This window comes from Medicago truncatula, chromosome 2 (assembly GCF_003473485.1).
Source record: "Medicago truncatula cultivar Jemalong A17 chromosome 2, MtrunA17r5.0-ANR, whole genome shotgun sequence".
NCBI classification, from domain to species: Eukaryota; Viridiplantae; Streptophyta; class Magnoliopsida; order Fabales; family Fabaceae; genus Medicago; species Medicago truncatula.
In genome coordinates, this window is record NC_053043.1 from 13,692,068 (window position 1) to 13,709,688 (window position 17,621).

The 17,621-nt window shown below is 30.9% G+C and overlaps 1 protein-coding gene across 1 annotated transcript; it reads right to left on the minus strand.

Annotated features, from left to right (window-relative positions):
* Nucleotides 1-8,268: 8,268 nt before the first annotated feature.
* Nucleotides 8,269-15,850, minus strand: LOC25488048 (topless-related protein 2). Its single transcript, XM_039830961.1, has 24 exons — nt 15,771-15,850; nt 15,443-15,622; nt 14,887-15,000; nt 14,632-14,790; nt 13,976-14,117; nt 13,756-13,861; nt 13,260-13,375; nt 13,039-13,210; nt 12,840-12,949; nt 12,627-12,690; nt 12,476-12,549; nt 12,296-12,391; nt 12,117-12,209; nt 11,805-11,932; nt 11,471-11,705; nt 11,106-11,249; nt 10,421-10,564; nt 10,206-10,316; nt 9,917-10,093; nt 9,679-9,801; nt 9,493-9,588; nt 9,178-9,363; nt 8,727-8,902; nt 8,269-8,392 (listed from the first exon to the last, which is right to left on the minus strand). The coding sequence occupies exons 1-24, from the start codon at nt 15,848-15,850 to the stop codon at nt 8,269-8,271; spliced, it is 3,150 nt and encodes a 1,049-aa protein (XP_039686895.1).
* Nucleotides 15,851-17,621: the final 1,771 nt, after the last annotated feature.

Below are 17,621 nucleotides of genomic sequence, written 5' to 3' on the forward strand. Positions count from 1 at the left end.
TTGTGTTAATGAGAGAGGTCCATTGATTCCTAATTTATGGGCGCTTTGGGGAAACGATATTCAACCTACTATTATTTTTGGGTCCTGTTTGGATAACTGTTTTACCCCAGCTTTAAGTTTTGATTTCTTTAGGTGCTTAATAACAATTGATCATAATTTATATTAATAATGTTTCATGAATAATTGATTATGTAAATACTAAATTGATTGATTATTAATCTAACATATTCATTTGAAAAAAAATTAATATAACATATTTTCACAAGTTTCAAGTCTCCTATGCACGATGTCCAACATTGACTGCCAATGCCATGCAGCCATGTTCCAAAGTGGGTACAATGTGATCTTATGATACTTTTTTTTTTTTTTTTCACAAACCAAAATATATATATTAAAAACAACGATGATACACTTTGCATTGCAAAAAGTGAACCGCCGATCAAAATTTATAACCGCGGACACCCAACTTCTCTACAATTAAATTGTGTGAGCTTTAGTCACTAAACTAGTTGACAAAAAATAAATAAATTATATACCTCTCCAATATTAATATATATTGTGGCTAGCTACCTTTTCTATCGCTTTAAGCATTCTTGTACAGGTCAATGTTATTACCAGCTTTGTAAATCCAGATTTGCATCACTGTTCAACCTTTTGTACCTTGCTGGTCAATTTTAAGTTTTGCTGGTTTTGGAAAAGGAAAAATAAATCGCTACAACCCTAAATTTGTTCCACTTATTTTCTTTGGGAAGAAGCACTTCTAATATTCCAACAGTAGAAAGTCACAATCACACACATCATTATTGCACAGCTAGTATTTCTTTGTTTTGTTCATGCTCAAACAAAAGTTTAGACTTTAGGCATTCCTTTCATCTTATAACGTTAATCACCTTAATAACTGTAATTCTATTACAAGTGCATGTGCTCATGTCAAATAAATAACTTACCAGTTGGGTGTACGTGCTTGCAACTATTTTAGTGAAAGAGCAATTCAAGCAAATCTCAACAGTATCAAATTTGTTCATGAATTGTCAATTTAGACATACCGAAGATTGCACGTTATTTCTGCCATGGCCTATTTATGTGCATCAAGGCAGGTTGCGAACACAAAAAGCTATAGCTAAGTAGCCATCAATAGTGGAATATAGTTATTAAATGGAGCCAATATAAAAAAAAAATCACACAAACTCAAGATGCGAATTCTATAGAAGTTATATAAAATAAATAACAATGATAGTTCCATATGTCATTTTCTATTATAGATTATGAGTATGGGTGGGTTAACCATGCCATTTTATATTGATGGTGTAAACCTTGGTTTAAAATCTATTGGTGCTGTTTATTTTTTGGTAGATCCAGTTGTTGGTACAAAGCCTAATTTGAGTTTGGCAAATGTTCTTTCAAGGTTTTCTTGTATTATCAAACCCTAAAATTTTAGAGGCCCTTGTTGTAGTAAGTATTGTAATTTCAATTATGATTGCATCAACCTCTCAAAAAAAGTATGATTGTATCAAAATTCATTTAATTTTAATATTGAGAATTTAAACATGAGTACTAATTAGAGTAATGGAATGGGTGGTTGGATGGTTCAATTACACAAATATGACATTTAGATCAAATATATATTTCATTATTGGGTTGCACATTATTAAACATCCTCCAACTATTACAGACCAAGTGTTAGATCATCTTCATTTATAAAAAAATTGAGATGTTCATTTGAGAGATAGACGCAAAAAATAGATTGTAGATTCCTCTACCAAATAGGTTCCACTATCTTTAAATTTTCTTTTTCTTTCAAATTTCTTGTGTCAATATATATCTTTTGAGAAATGATGATGATCATAACTTTTATGGGCCACCCCGACCCATTTCATTTTGTTTTTGTTTTTCATTCATTAATTTTTTTTTTCCACTTTGATATATTAGTTTCTCACAATTATCTATTTGATGATATATGATTTGATTTGATGCAATTTCAATTTTTTTTACATTAATACTAAATATCAATTAAAATTAAACTTAAGTTTTATTCATCCAACTAAACCAAATTTATAACTCATAAACTTAAAAATTTAAAAGTTTTAGCAAAATATAACTATTTTCTTAGATATTTTTATTGATAACTTTAGATTAGATGGCAGTTTTTGAAGTTTGTCCTGATGTTAATTTTTCAAGAATCATCGAGAGATATTGATAGTGGACGGATCCAAAGTTCAATGGACTAGTCCGACCTAATTTTTAATATGGGTTAAATTGTAAGGACCCAAAATATATCTATTTGCTTAGTTCAAACTAAAATATGGTTAGTGGATCAACCCATCTCTTCCACGTTCCATTTCGACGGATTTAGCACTAATGGTACACGAACACTTTTCACAAAGGAAAATGTTTGGTGTACACCCTATGTTAGTGTGTACACTCAAAGAGAGAAAGAGATCAAAAGAGATCAGAGATAGATAATAATGTGTAGAAAAAAAAATAAAATTAAAATGAAATGTCTAATGATAGGGAAATAAGATGTGTACAAATACCATGGTTGTTTAATTTACAAAAACATGGTCTTTGCAAATATTGCTAAATATTGAATATGTTGTTGTGTACAAACGCAGCAATCATATTTAATTTCAAGATCTTGTCTTATTAGATTAATTAATGCAATGAAGAAGACATTGTATGAAGGTTTTGGCGTCTCCTAAAGTTAGAGTACAAAGGAAACTGAAAAGAAAAAAAAAACAACTTGAGTTCTATTTTTTTACTTAAAAACTGTTATATTTTCAGCATTGAAGTCATCAAAGACATAGCCATAGGTCCAAAAGTTAAATGTCATGTAAAATGACTAGTTATGATCCATGGAATGGAATAGAAATCTTGTCATGCTTGTCCTTTTGATTCCTTTCTATGTACATGTTTGTTGTTATTAGCCTTTTTAGACACAGATTGAAGAACAAGAGTGATGTAACATTAGTTGTAAACATGGGATGTATTAACTCTTTAGTACTTGGATGCGTGGATTACATTCTAAGGGAAATCAATGGAAAGATTGTGTATGTCTATGCACGCTGTACTGTCTTGGTCCACATCAAAAATGGGATGGCCAAGCACTCCAAACTTCATGCTAAGAAAGGGATATGCAAAATTTACACCTCAAAATTTTACCATTTGAATTTAAATTTTATTGTTATTTGGGATTTTGTCAAAAAATAATACACACTCTCCCTCTCTCAAGTCAACCACCGGCGGTTAATAACACAAATTGGTTGATGGATGATTCAAATTTCGAGCAGAACAAAAAACTTGAGAGAAAGGTTAGAGAAGAACCTGTCTATCTATATTATACTTATTTATTATTAAATTGGCCGCTTACATTTATTATTATTTTTTTTTTTTTATAATTTTATTTCTCAATAATAGGGTTTTTGATCAATTTTATTCTTGTTCAACTTCTACATGTTAACCTTTCTCCTTTTTATACATATATTACAGCTAAATTTAAGATAGTCGTTTCATTTCATATTTCTACATCTTAGAGAAATACTTTACTTTTTGTTCACAAGTTCTAACTCAACTTATAAAATTGCCGAAATTGTTAGGCCGGATGCCGTGACCGGAGTTCGAACCCCGACTCCTATACTTGTAGGTGAGTTTATAATGACTTTGTCATTTTGTCTATCTACAAAAAAGAAAAGAAAAAGAGAAATACTTCACTTTTAAATGCATAGTTATTTGGGCTCAAGTGGTTAATGAACCCAAGGACGAATCATTCAAAGGACCCGAGTTCGATCCTGATAGGAACATTTCTTGACTAACCTTACTTATCTCTCAGTCGAACTTTGAATTACTAGGACCCCGTTTCCTTAAAAATCGGAGGGTTAAAAAAAACTGACTTAAGGGTACATTAGAAAATTATTGCACTAGTCTGAAAAATAAAATGAGTAAATCTTCCCTTATTACTTTTTTTTTTTTTGACAAGGCTTCCCTTATTACTTATAAACTATAATCCGACAATACAAATAGAATATGAACAAAAATACATATTATTGTTTCTTGGCAACTAAAGGCACCAAACCACCTTCAACCAGATTAAGTGTCTAACGTTTTTCCTATGCCTACCTGAGCCACCCACACCATGCTACAAAAAATGATCCACAATAGCTCCATGTTGTGTCCCATGTCCAACCACAATACTCATGCAATTAAATTTGATTGAAAAAGATGATAAATCATATAACTAACTAATTGTCTTATTTTTACAATTCAATTGCACCAACTAAACTGAGTAACTGACCACTAATTAATTCCTAACCCACTTTCTAATGGACTAACTAATACTAACAAAATTGGCTTACTTTAACACTTCTTCCATTTTAATATCCTAGGATTTTAAAGCTGTCAACTCATCCAACGTTAACAATATTCTTCCGTATATAGTTAAATCATCACACTAGCTAGAACCTATGGACCATCCGAACTTCATAATGCAAGCATTATTCATTACTGTAACATATATATATATATATATAGTCGAATCATGTAATATACTCGGAGGCTCAAATACATGCAAGTTCATATTTTCTTCATGAAATCGGAAACTAACACCGATTATTTTTTATTTTTTTTGGAACTCTGATGACTACAACTCACATATTACATGCAAATAAAATAAAATGCATTTAGTCCAAATTCAAAACAAACACATATACCATTTTATGCGGGGGAGTGATATTATTATTTTTTTACTTACCCACCCTACACCGCATGATTATTCTCTGAGGTCGAAGTAGGCCACATGTACTGAGACTTTTGAATACCTTGGTCATCATATGTATAACGACATTATATGTCCACCTCCTGACTATTAACTTCACCATTAAAGAGACACTAAGCATGTATGCAGTTTGTCCAAAAGTGGAAATAACAATTGGACCCATATTTATTAGGTATCTGTAAAATTACCTAGGATGGGTAGGATAAAAACCCGCATTCTCGATGTAATAGAGGCATGAGTAATCATTGAAAAAAGTGTACTGGTATGGATGCAGGTATCTTACTATCCACTAAATCATTTACACGTACTCTTCACTCTATCTTACTTTGAAATCGTAACGTCTTTGCAAACACCTCCCTTCACTTTGGAAAGGAGCGCACGAGAAGAACCAAGGAGCAACATCATCAATCAATTGACAAATTTGTATTCCATTGTATCCAATAATCATCCACTCGTTACAACTTTTATTTTCATCTAAATAGAGGTCATGCACTGCACTGATATCGTCACTACTTTGTCGTTTAGAGACTTAGTTGCTTTGGCATGGATTAACCAAAGTAGACTTAATTTATTAGCAAGAATTTTGTTGTAACTGTCTTGTATGACACATTACATAAAATGGTGGATCTAAAATTTTCTATAAAAAAAAAAAAATCAGTTCAACTTTAAGAACCAAATTGATTAATGTCTCATTGAGAGGTGCAATTAAAGGAGGGGATTGCAAAGAGTAAATAATTAACTTATTGAAATGACACCAACATGAACCCATTGAATTAACTTATCTTTGAACTTTTTATAGATTAACTTGAATATTTACTCCTATTAACTTCCTAGGAGGAGTTAAATACAAAAGGTCCTAAAGTAACATACTCACACTAGTCACTTTCTTTTGCCCTACTAGTTTTTTCATCCATTATTATGTCAAAAAGAAAGAAATGATTATACTTGAAGGAAATTTCTGTCATCGTATTTTTTTTTTTTTTTGAGCAACTGTCATCGTATTTATGTCTAAGCGTTTTCTTTGGCAAACACAAAATAAGAAGAGACAAGAGATCGTAAAGAAAAACATATGCAAGGTAACAAAGATATAACTTTTTTTTTCTTCTAGTAGTGTTACTTGATAAGAAAAAAGAAAAAAAAAAGAGATAACTTATAATTTATCAAAGTCAAAATTTTGATAAGAGGGACAATTATTCAGAGCCTTTAGATAGAAACAAAATTACATTATGTGCCGCGGATCTCGGAAGAATCTATCAACACTTTTATGCCAACCAAAAAACAAATATTCACACGTGGTTTGCCAACAACATTTCAACACCAAATATACCCCTAAATTATGTTTGATAGGGACTTTTCATTTAATTAGCTTTTCCCTAAATCTAGTTTTTTTTGTCTAAATCTAGTTACTTACCGTTGATTACTCTTCATAATTTAAGAGACCAATTACGTCAAATTTCAAAGCTTTCTAGTACTATTATTATCCACACAAAGACATATGGTTTGGAACATGATGAACACTCATGACATGAGAGTACTAACTACCAACACTAACTCCAAGATCCATGTCACTCTTTCACCAATGACACCCCCTTTCACCAAAACTATAAAAGGAGAATTCTCTGTTTTTTTTTTTTTTGAAAGAAAAAGGAGAATTCTTTTATCCTATAGAGTTTAGTTTGATAAAATTCATTTATAGATAAAATTAATTTAACTGTAAAATTATTAAATATAAAAAATAATATATTAGATGATTGTAGTATAGGTATGTACCTAACTAAATTTCAAGGTATCAAAATTAGGGATGGCAAAAAAATCTGCACCCCTGAATATCCACGGATAAAATTCACCACGGGCGCGAAGCGGATACCTTAATGGATATCTATGGATAAAATAAACAGATTTTTTAACTACCCGCTAATTAATGGATACGGATGCGGATTTAATGGTATCTACACCCGCGAATATCCATACCCTCTATTAAACCGGATAAGTTACATAAATAACCTCAATATCATTCAACTTCCTAAGAAAACACCTTAGGTATTATGAGTGTTATCAATTATTACGCTCCTTTAAAAGGAAGTGAAAGTGGTTGGGAATGTTGAAGCAAGAGCTTTGTTTTTGTCGAATATGATGAACTTTACTTATGTTTTTTGTTAAATCGAAGAACTTTATTTTTATTAAATGTTAGGGACTTTATTTATGTTTTTGTTGAGTCAATGATCTTTGGTGTTATTGTAATGTAAAGGAAAAGAAAATGCATGTGAAGAACCTTTGTTTCTAAATTTTAGCTAAAAAAAAATAAAACAAATTTTTTATTTTATTTTTATAAATGTTATCCATGAATATCTGTATAAACCCGCGGATATCTCAAAATATGCGGATTACCCTCTAAGAGGATATCCGCCCGGATATGGATAGGGTACGGATTTCATATTTATCTAACGAAACGGACACGAATATCACACTATCCGCATCTATGGATATCCATTTGCACCCTTAATTAAAATGTTTACCAAATGAAAAATGTTAAATATGCTCATTTGAATTTTTGAATAATAACACTTAAAGTGTTAGCTCAATGATAAAAGTTTAGTTTTTAACAAGGTATAGAGTCCAAATCCACCCGGAAACAGTTATAAAATAGTCTTATTGTTGCAACTTTAATTAATAAAAGTTCCTTCCTTCTCCAATTTTTTAATAATTTATAAATACTAGTTTGTTACAAAATAGGGTTATATAAGGAAATTTATTATAATGTTTGTAAATAGCTCAATATGATATAAAAGGAATTCCTGAAAAAAATGATTATAAAATGAAAAAAAATAAAAAAGAAGAAAGAACACAAAATATGGAGTTGCCTAAAAAAGAGAGAGCTTAATATGATTCTAACCACAAATGCAAATTATAGATATTTGGATAATTTTAATAGCATATTGACTACTGAGACTTTAAGATTGTTCTACATCAATGATTTATAAGATATGAGATCACATTCTGATTAGAATAATATTTGGTTTGATGTTACTTAGGCCCTTATCGAACTCTAAATTTCTATGCCCTAAGTACCTTAGAGTTAAGATAGAAACAACTAAAATACAACCATCAAAATGCGAAGCAATAACAATTTATTACCTTTTTTTTGTGACTAAAGGACTAAAAGCCCATATCGAAAACCCCAATAAAGATGAGTAACAAAGGTTTAAGTTAAGCCACTTCAAAAATCAGAAGATCAAAATTTAGACTAGAATAGTACTTCAAATCTATCACATTTAATATATAAAATAATTCATGCAAATATAATGTATTTATATACCATACTTAAGCATAAAGATTACTTGACCAAAACATCTTCATGAGCATCCAAACATTGTCTCACAATAAAAAAACATCCAACCATAAAGTTGAACAACTGTTTAACAACTCAATAATTGAAAGAAAAAACTAAAATGATGCAAATGAATTATCACACCATATCCATTTTAACAACAAACACTTTTTTACCACCACCATGCTTCATACTTTTTGGGCTCCATAATTGTAACAGATCCATCTGATAGTCCAATTGCAAATTGATAGCGATCTTGTGGATGTCTTGTGATAAAAAGAGGGTACACATTTTGACTGCACAAAATAGACAAAGGTTTAAGGATTAATCTTCAGTAGAAAATTGGAAAAAATCATGTAAGAAAATTTATATATGCTTGGTTAAAGGTAAACAAATTCTAACTTCTCTAACTGGCCAAGTTTCATGAAATTAAACATGAATTAAAAGCATGTGAAAAAAATGCAACAATTATAAATCTTTAATTTATGATTTTCGTCACCGATATTTTGGCCTAATCTACCTTACTACTTATCATTTGTTAAACGTTTTCTGATTTCATCGCGCAAACAAATAGTTATCTCAGGAAAAGGAAACTAAATGGAGTTTAAACACATAAAATAGTTAGAAAACCTGTTTGATGGAGTTTGAAATAGGTATGAAGACGAAGAAATGCGACATCGTAGTATGAGGTTGTCAGCACTAAATATTCCAATGTTTCCATCAGTAAAAGCAGCATAAATTACTTCACCATGGCAACAATAAGTTGCAGAGGATATGGCACCAGACAATCCTCCTTGTGGCAGCCACTATTACATATACAAACAAAAAATATGTCATTAATTCAGTCATAAGTAATACAAAATATAGCTGCATTTAAAAAATCTTGCATACAAATAAATATGTACTCCCTAAGTTTCATATCCTTACTTGCATTACATGTTTTCATGATATATTTTATATAAGGGTATATAATTGGAAAAAATAATAATTTGATATTGAATTTCTAAAACAAGCATTTTCTGAAAATTCGATAATTGTTTTTTTTCTTCTTAAAAAATACATGAAGAAACGATCTGCTTACCCAGCGAATCAATTCCATGTTTGAAGCATCGTATATCGCTATCTGTGTTTCATGGCATACCAGCAACTTCACTTGATCGATGCGAAATTGAACTTTAGTGTCACCTGCAGGTGCATTTCCACCACCTGGCATTCGGATTGACACCTGTTTCTTCTTAACCCATGTCGTCGTGCACCAAGAGAAAAGCTACAAATACATCAAACAAATATTCATTTTTATGATCAAGCTATAAATAGAAAATGTATTGTGCTAGCTATAGCACTGCTATTTATCAACACTGACTAATAATCTTACGGAGGTTACGGTTAGACATACCTGAGCATCAGCATCTGAAGTTACCATTGTATTCAGTCGAGGAGAAAACACTATACCAGTGATGTGTTTTTGGTGACCCCTTAGTTTCTCCACAAGCTAAAAGGAAAAAAAGTTAAAATCATTATATGAATTCTTGAAACTATCTAAATTTATACTTTAGGTCTCTTGAATTTCTAAAGTAATTACCTTACTGTGCATAAAAATATCAATCTCCGCATCTTCCCTTCCGATCACAACAATGTTATTGTCTACAGGGTTAAACGCAAGGAATGTTGGAGCTGGTGGAGGTGGCAAAAATTCAGCCATTATCTGAAATTCAACAATAATTTGTCACAACAATTCACAAATAATTCGATATATTTGATCAAAAGGAAAAAGAGATATATGACACAGAATATATTTATCATAAACATTGAAAGCTCACTTTAAATTTCACCATGTTGAATAATGAAACTATTCCTCCACATGAAGACATAGCATAGAAATCATTATTGGAGATGTCTAAGCAAGGAATCGCTGAATCAGAATTGTCTGGGACATCGTTCTTCAAAAAAACATCAGTCTTCGGTGTCCAATGTTCAGGAGCAACACTTGCAGTCGCCTTTTAAACAAACACAACAAGACTCAGTACAAATCACATGCATAAATATGTAACATAAATTTTGGAATAAAAAAACAATGCATGCATGTATGCATATGCTGTATACAATCACCTTTCCACTACGATTCAATCGAGTAGGTTTCCATTTCCACAACTTTTGAATCCCTTTTGAACCAAGAGCAAGAAGACCATCTCCATCATTGGTGTAAACAAGACGAATAGCCTTAGCAAAAGATAAAAACATTATGATCATGAAATTATTGATAGAAAAACGTAAATATATTAATTAAGCATCCTTTGTATAAAAAGAAAGGTTGCATGGAATACCTTGTTACTCGGACCCACAGTCTCCGGCATAGTAACTACCTGACACTGAACAGGAAGAGTGATTTCCTTTACATCATTTGAATTTGTATCATCTGAATTTCTATTATTCTCGTCGCTACTAGCTATAGCAAACATGTCTTCCATCTTGAAATAGACAAATAACAAAATGATTCAGCTAAACACATAACCGTCTGGTAGATTCATAGTTTGAATAAAAAAATGCAGAATTTGTATATCAAATAATCGTCAATGTGTTTGTCTTTACTATCGAATGGAATCATGTTGGCAACCATAGAAAATCCACCACATACCTAATTCCTTGATGACGAAGAAACCAAAATTAAATGATAAAACCATTAAGAATATATTTCGAGTCTGTTTGGATTGACTTATTGAACTTACATAATGTTGAAAGCACTTGTAAGAGAGTTCAGTAGAGTTTATGATAATAACTTCTGACATTTCCAGTAGTTGTTTTCAACTTATTGTCATAAACTCTCAAGGATAGATTAGGAAAACAACTTATTGATTATATGAAAACAGTTTGACTTTATCTTATCTTTTGATAGAGAAATAACTTATACATAAGCACCTATATGAAAAATGTGTACGTTATAAGCACTTAATTAAGTTATCTATCTAAATAGAGCCTTACTGATGATAATGAGCTATGGCAAATACAAACCTTTACATCAATAGGTTCTTTATTTGATTCAATGCCGCCCAAGAATTTGATACCATTGACGTTAGCAAGGACTTTAAAACCACCATCTACTGTAGAAACAGCAAGCAAATTTCCTTCCTTGTTGAACGTCAAGCGAGGTAGACTCTGACACAAGGCACCAACCATGTCAAACAATTTTTCACAAAAATGTATCCAAACTTGTATTGGAAACTCAATATGGTTACAATTTTACAATATGTTGTATTCATTTATTGAACAACATTGGCGTTTAACAACTAATCAAAATATCGCATTAGGCATCAACCATGTCAAATAGTTTTCACAAAAATGTATAAAAATATGGAAGGTAAAAGGACTATACTCACAGGAAGACCACCATCAACATCTGTACTAGTTAGAACATTAATAATGTCCACATCCCAAAACTTAATTTGGTTATCTACACCGACAGCCAAATATCGACTCTTTGCAGTGTCAAATTGCACCATGCCAGCAGAATTGGATCTAAACCCAGAATAAATTCTTTTTACTACACCGACATTGTCATCCCACTCAGCTAGGAAACAATCTCCCTCCGTGGTTGTCCCACACGAAAACAATCTAAACATTGAAGATAGAAAATTACAACTCACATAAAAACTTAGATAGAGTTAAAAAAATAATAAAAAGTATAATCTTGATTATTCCTAATTTTCTTACCTAGTTCCATCAGCACTATAGAGCAGTGAAGTGCTACACTTTCCAGGAGTGTCGCATTCCACCTGGAGGCTCTCGTTCTCATACAACCAGACTCTAAATTTTCCGTCAATCGAAGTAGAAATTAAAAACTGCAGGAATATGATGTCATAACAATTAACAACTATGTCAAACATTAACAACACCATATTCGATTGTCATGTATATTGAAAATCAAAACAATCACGCCGTTAATCAAATGTAACGATAAAATATTCAACATTGGAAGATGCCTCATAATCAAATCAAAACAATGCACAATGTGAAGAATTTAACCTTGATATTTCGCTTTGAGTGAGGAAGAACTGAACAAACAGGAGCTACATGGCCTTCAAAGCTAAAGATCTTATCTCCATTCAAATCCCATACCTATATGTATCACTCTTCGAATATTAATATTTAAAGAAACATTCATATATTACAATATATTATAGACTAGGAAACTTCTCGGCCACCTTAATTAACTTATCATCTCCACAAGTTACAACACATAGCTGATTTTTTGGAACTGAAAATGCCAAGTCATTAACACCACCATCATGAGCATCAATCTGTAACCAAACAAGGACATCATATTAGTTAGGAATTATAAAAAAAAGGTATTTGATTCATATCAAAATTGGATCTGAACATACCTCCAAATGCTGATGTACACCTTTAGGGAATTGATAGGAATACAAATGAATCAAATGCTTTGCAAAAGCAACACCTGAAAAATAGGGAAATATATTAAAAACCAGTAATCAAGCAACAAAAATAAAAGAAAAGACTTAGCATGTTATTTACCAATGTAACTAGCATCCGGGCTCCATGCTACACGAATGACCGACAATTCTTGCGGATTTGCAGCCTGTATAAAAGACCATGTTATTTAACAAAATATTTGCTTGCAATAATTTATTAGCAGTGCATACATCATTTTATACTTCACATAATCTATTTTATTTATAGTACTAAATTTAAATTTTAAAGAGTATTCTTTGAACATATATGCATGACCTGAAATTCGACGGAACATTTAGAAAGATTCCATATATTGAAAGATTTCGCTATCAACTTCTCTTTAATCCTTGCATCCCATAGTGAAATTTCACCATTTTCACAACCAACTGTTTCAATTTCAATGAATATTCTAGGTCAGTAAAAAGACTAACATTAAGTTTCTGTGTAATATAAAAACACGTCTATTTTAACCTACCAGCTAGTATAGAATGAATTGTAGGATGAAATTCCATGGTCTTCACAGTTGATCCCTGATTTAACTCCCAAACAACAGTTTGGGGAATTTCATCAAACAACCGAGTTGTTGGTTGTGGTGTAACGGTAGATGCAACTTGCCCAGCCTGTAAAGAGGTGCCATTAGAGTAATGCTAGTACAAATAAAAAGAAAACAAAAATGCCAAACTAATGTTCAAGTACCTCTTCAACCGATTCTGCAGCCAGAAACCGTCTTAATTGTTGAACGCGGTCATTACTTTGGCGATCCATAGGTGGAAGTGGAGCATTCATTGTTAATGAAAGCTTCGAAATAGAGCCTGCAAGTGGTGTATTCAGTGAATTCGACAATGGAGTTAACACACAAACAAACATCCCATGAATTAAAAATAAAAAGATTATGATAGTTTTTCAGCTACTTTAGTCATTATATAGAACAATGAAGTTCATAGTTTCAAGTCATGGAATTAGCATTGACTGCTTCTTGATGCTTTTGTTGGGAAAAGCAGCATGCACTGTCAATGTGACATCCAATAAGAATTCAATATTTTACAGTTATTTTAAATTGCAGTCACAAACTACGTTTATGTGAAAATATCCAGAATTCTCATTGTATGTCGATTTAAAACAATTTGACATCGACCATGTATCACCAACTCTCCGTTAAATTTTATCAGGCATAAAACTGACCAAGATATACCTTGATTCGAAGGACCGGGCAATGAGGAAGCTGCTAGTGTAGCATGTGATTGTGAAGACGAGGAAGGATTTCCATTCACCATCCATGCAGGGGCTGGGGGAAGTGGCTGCACAAAATTAAGCAATAATAAATGGAAATGCAAAAATCCAATGTATAGAAAAACATGAAATAATTATTTTATCAATGAACATGAAAACAAATAGAAAAACTAAGTTCATACAACAGAATCTGTAGCAGGAAGCATTGTAGGCATCTGTAGCAGCAACATCTGTTGAGGCGAAGGACAAGTATGGTCGATCAACAATGTTGTGACTTCTGGATTTTCCTTTGGATACTTGCATAGGTGATGCTGCCAATTCAAACTGGATAGAAAACATTTACAAAAGTTAGCCTAAGATAAACATGACCAATAAAGCTACAAATTATATTAGTGGCATTAACAAAAAAAACTATTAATTGCGTTAATATCTAAAGAGTTAAAGCACTTTGCGAATGGAATAATCATATCTGAAAATTTAAACACAAGTTGTAATATGTAACCCTAAACGAATAATTAAAGAGTTAGGCATGGATCTATGTATAGTAAAATGGGGGCAAGTGCTCCCACTCACTTATTGTAAAATATTTTATAATTTTATATTTGTTCTATTAAAAATTAAGTAATGATACAAAAAAGTATTGAAAATTTTATGTGAAAAATCAGGTATACAATGGTATGAGAGATAAACTGTTCAATGATATTTCATCACATACGTCCAAAAAATGTATTTACTAGTGTTGAAAATGAAAAAAAAAAGTTTAAAATATTAAAATAATTATATCCATTTACTTTTGAGTCATGTTTGTTGTTCTAAATTTAATAAAAATAACTAATACCCTTGATTAACCAGATATCGCAACCGCGACGACGACAACGAAGGCAGCATAATCTTTTTCTTCAATACGAGGTTCATGTCAATCATATTCTTGAGCTCTTCCATCAATGTCTTTCTAATTGATTTAACATCTCGATAATGCGATAATTCTACATTCTCCCTGTATTTAAACCAAATCAATAGTTAAAATGCAACAAATTTGAACACCTCGTCAATCCATAGTCAACAACATCATAAAAAAAAAAAAAAAAATCACCTGAAGTTGTCAAGAGTTATAAGATTTATTATTTTATTGTAGAGATCATTATTATATGTTGAAAATATTTTTAAGTCTTTAACCAGAATTTCAACCGCCGTCGTTTTGTCACCCCTGAGCACAAATGAGATCATGTAAGCATTAGAAAAACAACAACCATAAAATAGGAATAACAAAATAATTGTAACAATGATGATTATAGTTGGGGTTTAAAAGAGTTATGCAATTTAAATATGCACCGTTGACATAATGGTTTTTGCACAACATGATATTGATTGAATCTACGTTCGACTTTGATTCTCAACAATATAAAGAATTGTGATGGCAATTGTTAGTGATAAAACCCTGATTATAATTAGGATTTTAAATAGAGTTTTGTGAGTGCGATCTAGACCACAACACAACAGTTTTTTATGTTATCGAAACCACTAAGAATCTTCGATTGATGTCGCATTTGACTGTGATTCTTCACAATATCAAGGATCACAGTGACCTTTTAAAACCCTAATGATAATGATGCCATGATAAAGATAAAGATAAAAATAAGGAGCACTACCTGTCCAAGGCTTCAAGATACTTTTGCTTCCTAATCTCAAAGAACATTTTCATGGAGCTTGGACTGTCAGTGATATTGATAAAGGCACTGAGGTACTTCTCACTTTCATCAAATTCACCAGCAAGAATTTTCTCTTCAAAGTACTTCAAATCAAAGAATACACCTGATTCCTTCTCGAGCCTAAACACAAAAACTACATTTATCAATTTCAATTTACATGTGCATGGTTTCCTTCAAATCATCTTCATAGTGTTACGATCACAATACAATATATGAAAAAAAAAAACTGAAAAAATTGAAAAAAAAAAAAAAAAAAAAAGATACTTACATGCGCATGGTTTGCTTTAAACCCTCTTCGTCAAGATATTGATGAACGAGTAGAAGCAATTCTTTGTACAGAGCTGACATTTTTGAGCTCAAGAGAGAAATGATGATAATCACACAGTTGAAAAATGATATCTCTTTTGCTTTGTGATGTTATTTGCTTAGCTTATATATGCAAATGGAACAAGGAATCTGACACCCACACTAGACATTTATATACGTGTATAAAATCTGATAAGCAAACGTGCTTATCACTTTCATGTGCATTCCGTAAAATAATTTAACTTTCGTATCTATCTATCAAATAAAAAACTACTAAGAATATTGAATACAACAAAATCCTGTCTGCTATCAAAAAAAAAAAAAAAGTCTGTCCTTATTAATTTATTTATTTTTGGTACAAAATCTGTCTTTATTTATTCTTTGAATAAAAATTATTGTCCTACCTTAAATATAATTAAAAAGGAGATGTATCGATTTAAATAGACTAAGTACACTGGACTTTGCATTTATATTTAAGGGAGAAGTACTTTTAATTATACTTGTCAAAAAAAAAAAGTACTTTTAATTATTATACGATTCACTTGCAAAATTTACTAATGTTAATAATAATAGTTACGTTTTTTTTGTCAAAAAAAAAAAATAATAGTTTTAATTTTGGTCAAAAAGAAAATAGTTTTAAAAAATAAATTTATGAATAGGAATTTATAAAAGGAATTTGTTACAGTACTTTTTTTTAAAAGAGAAAATTTGTTACTTTTCATAATTTTATTAGTACACAACTTTTTTATACAAACTTACTTTTTTAATATTTTTATGTAAAATAGTTCAATAGCTAGACTCACACATTACAAATTTAGATAGTCTAATAACTAAACCCACACATTATAAATATGGAGAAATGAAGAATCTAAAGTTCGAACTCTGACCTCTGCATACCAATGTTCATGGGAGCTACCAACAAATTTGCACTTACAAGACTTCTTTTAGTTCTTAAACTAATGGCTAAAGCCACTCATTAGCATTCTCCTAAGAAAGAAAGAGTAAATTTATGTTTTCGAATTATAAATTCCAAAAGAGTATTTATGCCCTCTAAAAAAAACGAAGAGTAGATATGTAATTTTTTATTTTATAAATGCGAAAGCTTGAGAATAGTTATAAGACTTATAAATTACTAACAAAAAGACTTACAAATGTTAATAATAATATATTTAATTTGGTCAAAAAAATAATAATAGTATTAAAAAATAAATTTATTAGTAGGAATTTATAGAAGGAAATTTGTTACAGTACTTTTTTTTAAAAGAGAAAATTTGTTAATTTTGATAATTTTATAAGTACACATCTTTTTTTATACAAACTTATTTCTTTTGATATTTTTTTTTTGACAAATTCTTTTAATATTTTTGTCAAATATCTATTTTTGAAAAACGAAAATTGCAATGAGGTTTTATAAATAATGCCCGTGTGTTAATTTAATTTCATGACACCCCCCACCCCACCCCCCATAATAGGAATTTTATAGATTTTGATTTGTTTTCCGCTCATTCAATCATGTTGCCATCAATCTCATTTGTCTAGTCAAGATCGTATTACCCACAATTCAACTTTTTATTTTTGTCCTGCAATGAATTGTGCAAAGTTCTGATTTTGTTCAACATGTGTTATGTAATCACTAATTTATTGGATTATATTTGTTAAAAACTCACTAGAAGTTCAAGAAGGAATAAGCGTTGTTACTCATGAAGACAACACTGAGGAAAAGGAAAACAATTCATAAAAGAGTAAAATTGTGTGATTCTCTTTCCAAAGACATGTAAAAACACCAAAAATAACATTATCTAGATTGTGACTC

Coding starts and splice junctions, on each gene's coding strand:
- LOC25488048 (XM_039830961.1), bottom strand. CDS start 15,850: ATGTCAGCTCTGTACAAAGAATTGCTTCTACTCGTTCATCAATATCTT. Junction 13,376..13,755: donor GCCCGGTCCTTCGAATCAAG/GTATATCTTGGT, acceptor CACCACTTGCAG/GCTCTATTTCGAAGCTTTCA. Junction 9,802..9,916: donor TCAACATGGTGAAATTTAAA/GTGAGCTTTCAA, acceptor GTTGAATTTCAG/ATAATGGCTGAATTTTTGCC.